This window comes from Erpetoichthys calabaricus, chromosome 2 (assembly GCF_900747795.2).
Source record: "Erpetoichthys calabaricus chromosome 2, fErpCal1.3, whole genome shotgun sequence".
Classification (NCBI taxonomy): domain Eukaryota; kingdom Metazoa; phylum Chordata; class Cladistia; order Polypteriformes; family Polypteridae; genus Erpetoichthys; species Erpetoichthys calabaricus.
In genome coordinates, this window is record NC_041395.2 from 186,645,015 (window position 1) to 186,651,588 (window position 6,574).

Below are 6,574 nucleotides of genomic sequence, written 5' to 3' on the forward strand. Positions count from 1 at the left end.
TCAATGTACATGAGGCATTCATAAAAAAATATCTACTGCACCAATTTGACGGGAAATGTGGAATTGTTCTTTGGTCTTTAAGGTGGATAGTTTACACTAATAAATATAGTGTGTCATAAAGGACAGTATCTGAATATGAAATAAACTTCCATACAACAGTGTGTGGCTTGTCTTTTAAGATAGGTGGTACTTTTAGACACTGCTGTTGCCTGCCTGTTGTGATGTTTCTGTTCTTGGTAGATTTTACCTCTTCTCAGCCCTCTGTTTTAAATATGGTTTTATTTATTACTTTTCACAGAAATTATGAAGCACAGGGAATTGGTCAGCCAAAGAAATATGCCAAGATTCTCTACCACTTTGTGGCCAGAAATGCCAATGAACTATCAGTTTTACAAGATGAAGTGTTGGAGGTAATAATACCATGCACTGACTCCTTTCCGGAATTAGAACATCTAAGTATACTCAGCTAGAACTGACAAGTCTGATAGTGCTAGGCATTGCAATGTGCTTGTTGCATAGAAGTCACCACATAGCACTTGTTTTTTTGGGAGCCTAGAGAGATTCAAACAGTTTTTAAAATATCTGATTGTGTCTGCTTCCTTTACTTATCAGTTTATTATTTAATTCTGCACATTTCAGGCAAGACACCTTCACAGATCCTTTTCATTCTAGTCACAAAAGTGTAATGTTTACAAACACAATCTGAATAGTGGATGACGGGCAAGCTAAAGTATAACCCTGCCTACTAAGAAGAGGGAACAAGTATCATAGATGAAATACTTTAATGTCCGCTAAAATGCATATTAATGAGGCATTCATCTTATGTCATGAGAAGCTGCTTTTATAACTGTTAAAAATAAATGTATTTTTCTGTGTATGTGCTTTTCTAACCGTTCCCCAAATCCACAGGTGGTAGAGGATGGTAAACAGTGGTGGAAACTAAGGAATCGAAGTGGACAGACAGGCTATGTGCCATTTAACATTCTGGATGTCATGAACTTAGAGGAGTCACAAGTCACGCAAGAATCCCACTACAGCCAGGTAGCCCTAATCCCTTTAGCTATTTTCTCTTCAATATACTGTAGAACCAACTTCTCTGCAGCTCTCACTTCAACGGGTTAAAATTGACCTCTCTTTCTCTGTCTTTCTCCCTTTTCACTCTTTACGGTGCCATTCCTTAATAAAGAAGTTTTAAATTTTCCTACTTGTTTTCTTAGACTTTATCTACTTACGTTGACTTTTGTCTTCTGCTCCAAGATCATTGTTTTTTATGTCATTATTTTGTATTTTCATCTTTTAAAATTACTTTTTCTTCTTACATGGTCTAATTACAGACACAGCCCTCAGTTTCCTCTTTTACTAATATATTTTTCCTTCCAGTCAAGTCAGCGATACATAAGACAAGACAGCTTTGAGATGGGTGGTCCACGGCACTCCCCACGAGACATTAAGGATCGTAAGTTGTCTGTTTTTGATTATCTCTACAGTAATAAAGTCTGTCCCAACCCTGGTTTTTATCCAAAGAAACAAATGTGTAATGTTAGAAAATGAACTTGTAATATATAAAGTGAAGTAAGAAAGACAATTCCCAGCTGCTGAGACTTAATCCATATGACTTTCTGTCTTATAGTATTTCAACTACATTAACACTTATCATCGTGCGCATGCCTTTGGTCAATATTTCTTTTTTTTTCTTGTCCAGAACGGATTCATCAAATGGATGAGGTCAACGATGAACTCATCAAAAGAATCACCACCAGTAAAACACAGCAACCGTCCCGCAACTTTAAGGTGGAACGGCCACAAAGTACTCATGTGCCACTCTCACATAATTCTGGCATAGAGCAGGTGCGAGCCTGGCTTGAATCTAAGGGCTTTTCCAAAACGTGAGTCAAACAAACAAATTGTTGCTAGTGACTAGTAATATACTCTTCTCATTTTAATTAGATTGTTTTTGTGATCCTTTTAAAAACATCCTTTCTTCCAAGAGTAGGAAAAGAATTCCAACATATATCAGGTGCCATTTTGGAACACAAATTATTCATAACAATACATATTTAGTGAAACACATACATGATATACTAAAATGCATACACAACATACTAAAATTCATTAACTATATGCTACAGTTTTGTCTCATACAGTATTTAATATACTAAGACAGCTACACTATAAATAGAAATGTATATACTGTATACTGAGATCATTTCTCATACAATATACAAATATAATTATTAGTGAAACTATTGAATTAATTTTAACAGACTTCTGATGTGCTTAACATTATTTAGTTTGTGAAGTACTACACATTAAAACAGCTGAAACTTTTGAATTTGTGTGTATTGTTCTGTATGTATTTTTAGAGGAGTGTCTAGACATTCAAAGGTGAGCAAAAGTGCATATAGTAATTTCTAAAATGTGTTGTACCACAAAACTCAGCACATGGATTGTTGTTTATCACACATTTGTTGTTTATAACACATAAGAATATATTTAGTCATTATTCAATGGAACAAGCAAATTTAAATATTCTGCATTTTTTTCCATTCAATTCACAAATGCTCTTCATAGTCAAAGCTTGATAAGTGGTGTACCAGAGTATGTCCTGGCAGTATTGGCTGCAAGGTGGAGACTGACTTATACATTTCTCAAAACCATGTTTATTCAATTTAATTACACTTTGCTTACATTCACTATAATCGGTATATGGTTCAATATGCAGTTACTGCATTTCATTGTGGAATGCATGTCTTTCACATGTATGGGTTTCAGCATGTGGTTTGTATTTATTAAATGGTATAAACATTTCATGTTAGTTGTACCATACCATTTTCCCAACCTGCTGAATCCTAACACAGGGGGGTCTGCTGGAGCCAATCCCAGCCAACACAGGGCGCAAGGCAGGAAGAAACCCCATGCAGGGCGCCAGCCCGCCGCAGGGCACACACACCCACACACCAAGGACACACTAGGGACAATTTAGAACTGCCAATACACCTAACCTGCATGTCTTTGGACTGTGGGAGGAAACCGGAGCACCCAGATGAAACCCACACAGACACGGGGAGAACATGCAAACTCCACACAGGGAGGACCCGGGAAGCGAACCCAGGTCTCCTTACTGCGAGGCAGTAGCTCTACTGCCGCACCACCGTGCTGCCCTCATTTTAGTTGTATATGTGTTATTATTTTATTCATACATTTTAGTATGTAGTGGGTGCTTTTCAGTGTTTCATGTGAAAGTTTCACTTAGAGCAAATGAATTTCATTGTAATGTATGTGTTTCACTATATTGTGTGTGCATCTCAAAATATAGTGTATGTGTCACATTATACAGTGTTCAGTGTTTCATTACATAGTGTACGCATTTCAGTGTACAATGTAAACATTTCAGCATAAGTATGTGTGTTAGCATAGAGTGTTTGCATTTTAGTTTAAATTGCATGTTGTGATTTGTGTCTTAATCCAACTCTCATTCACAAAGACTTTTTCTTTTATAATATATCTATAATTCTCACCATCTCTTTCACGTCTTTTAAGACCAGCAAATACCTCTCATACAAGATTCTGCAACTTGCTTCTGTCCAGATAGGCTCTCCATATCTCTGTATCTCCATCACGAGCAGTCCCACACATGGAATTTCTTTATGATTACAATATTTAAAGGAACAGGTTTTTGTTTCATATTAAATATATATTTCAGCCAAATAATGATGATAATAATAAGTATATTTATTAGCTCTGGAATATAATAATATATGTACAAACACCAATGTGGCAGCATACAAAGATAAAAATCAATAGTATATAACAGCGAATAAAGGACACTGTTAAAAAAGTGGAAATTAGAAACAGAAGTGGGCAAAAAGACAACAGTCAAAATCATGAAAGTACAACCTTAATGAGTTAAATGATTTGGGGTGCCTTCTGTAAATACACACCCTTTCATAACCAGCTGTTTATCACTTTTGACAATCATTTCTGTTCATCAGGGTTGACATAGTATGCCATGTTGTGCTTTGGTTATTTTGTACTGTTATCTTTTTTTTCTCCATTAATGTTTGTCCATTTATTTTATGCTGATGGCCTTGATATTGGCACCTGTACGTTATTCACTAACTATCATTGTGTACATTTTATCCCCAGCTGCTGAATTTAGCTCTGAAAAAGGGATGATATCAGCCAGATTGCTCAATATTCTTTACCAAATGGACATATTTCTAGTGTTTGAACACTGCATTTCATCCCTGAGATAATGATTTAAGTCTTGATACACATGGACATTGGCTTATTGGGAAATTAGCCTGGAGAATGTATTGGTTATAATATTTTGATTTTCATTATTGTGTGTTCTCACATTGATGTGTATAAATATGTTATATTCCTGAGCTAATCAATATAAGCATTATTATTACCATTATTTGGCTAAAATAGATTTTTGTGTGAAACAGCAACCTGCTCCTTTAATTATTATTTGTTTATTCACGCTGCTGGTTATATGTTATATGAATGGGCGGATATTCTTTAGTGACTTCTTTTATCATTGTCATCAAAAACAAAATGGTTTAACACCCATTCAAGGCCAGTACTAAAAGATCTTTTATTTCAGACACACTCCTTCTCTAAATGGTTTTCTTCTGGCTCATAGAGGTTTGTTGGCACAGGAACAGATTGTTTTCAGTTCAACTCTCTTTTTCATCAAAGACAATAAACTAAAAAGCCTGAGACACATTCTCTGTGAGATTGGTGATGAGTACCAAAGCTCTAAAGTTGTTGTAATATTTTTTTTTTTTTTTTTTTTTGCTGTCTGCAGGACAGTTCAGAGCCTTGGCATCCTGACTGGGGCACAAATATTTTCTCTCAATAAAGAGGAGTTGAAATCAGTGTGTGGACAAGAAGGTTCACGGGTCTACAGCCAGATCACTGTGCAAAAATCCATGCTAGAGGTGTGTCTTTTAGCTCCACTATTATTCAATTCCATTCTTGATGGTTCCTTTGTTACCTAAATGTCAAATTTTCTGCTTCACATGTAGAGCAGCCAAGGAGATACAGAGCTTCAAGAGATCATGAGACGCCAGCAAGAAAAAATTGAATCAGTCAGCAAGGATTAAGTTCCATCTACTTGTTCTCTGTTGCCCATCTGCCTATCCATAGGTGATTTGTCAACAGCACCAGATCACCCCACTGCCTTGAGCTTCATTTCTAAAGTTCAGTCCGATTGGCAAAAGGGCATAAATAATGCGAGAGCTACATTTAACTCAAAAGAAGAGTGCTGGGTATTTGTGTTGCCATGTCAGAGGTTGTTCAAGTGGGAGTAACTATGTAATGTATTTATTTATGTGACAAATAAAAAGACCAGTACTTCATTAGATGCAGCATAAATTAGAGGTAGCAACATGTAAAAACCTGATGAACAGCCTCTACTCACATGAATGTAATATTGATATAGAATTGTCAACAGACAGAAAGATTACTAAAATTATATTATTTAACACTTCATACCTTTATTTTCTCAATCTCTGCCCTGTTGCCATGCTGTCTGATAATGCTTTTTCATACAAAGTGATTTAGAAATAATAGAATTAGGTGAATTTCCTGTTTGTCCTTTTTAAAACAAAAAAATGTTCCTGAAAATAGAAGATACCTGTTATTCAATATTGCTTTTATATTTTATAAAATATAAAATCAAAAAGTACTTGGAAGTACTGTGCATACTGCAGTACTAGAGTTGCCATATTAGGTCATCCTGAAGTGATTTAGTAAAAGTGGAAAAGAATATTTTTCATCGTTTCTCAAACATGCTGATTTTAGTAGATAAATCTAACCAGTCTGAAGCTAACATATAGAAAATGATCATCTCTCTCTTCTAGATCATTTGTTCTTTTTAGCTAAAGATGTATAATTTAGATAAACACCTAACTAAAGGTTTTATAGTCAGATTTCAAAAGGGAAGAAGTCTAAAATGCATCTTCCTTGGGTGCAGTATGTGCAACAGATCACTGTAACTGTGACAGATCAGGCAGTTTCTTAAATATTGAAAGTCATTATTTTACATATCAGTTTTAAGGAAACAATAATTCATCAGGTATGTGACTAATACTCTTTGATGCCATCAACAAAGTGAAAGATAAGGCCCACACTTTATTTCTTTTCAAATGCTGGAATTTTTTCTAAGTAGTATCGCTATTTTTGATCATTGCAGCCACACATCTAGTCATGCTCAATTTGTTGTTTATTCAATGGTTCACTGAAAGCAGCACAGATTTTTTCCCAATATATTGTCTATATAAAAATTATAGTACTAATAAAATGTATTATCTTAAATAAATCACTGGTTCCTAACCAGAATCTGTATTTGTCTGCATTGATGGTCTGGATTCTCTCCTTCTGTTGGAACGTTTTAGCTATCATTTTGTTTATTGTTACAGAAGGCTGATTCCATTGTATAGTGTGCTGTGATTTTGCATTTCACTAACTTTCTTTCACTAAATGAAATTAAATTTTAAATATTTGCATAATTGTTTTATGAATTTCTGATTGCACCTCCAGGAGCATCCTAAAACAGCAATTTTCC

General features: G+C 35.1%; 1 protein-coding gene across 1 annotated transcript in view; it reads left to right on the plus strand.

The window, feature by feature from the left end:
• Window positions 1-6,364, plus strand: part of eps8l2 (EPS8 like 2) — a 247,269-nt gene extending 240,905 nt beyond the window's left edge. The window contains exons 18-23 of the mRNA XM_051922048.1: window positions 299-410; window positions 910-1,041; window positions 1,381-1,456; window positions 1,703-1,886; window positions 4,814-4,946; window positions 5,034-6,364. Of these exons, the coding sequence (XP_051778008.1) occupies window positions 299-410; window positions 910-1,041; window positions 1,381-1,456; window positions 1,703-1,886; window positions 4,814-4,946; window positions 5,034-5,111 (715 nt within the window). The 3' untranslated portion in view covers window positions 5,112-6,364. The remainder of the gene's footprint in view (window positions 1-298; window positions 411-909; window positions 1,042-1,380; window positions 1,457-1,702; window positions 1,887-4,813; window positions 4,947-5,033) is intronic.
• The last annotated feature ends 210 nt before the right edge of the window (window positions 6,365-6,574 follow it).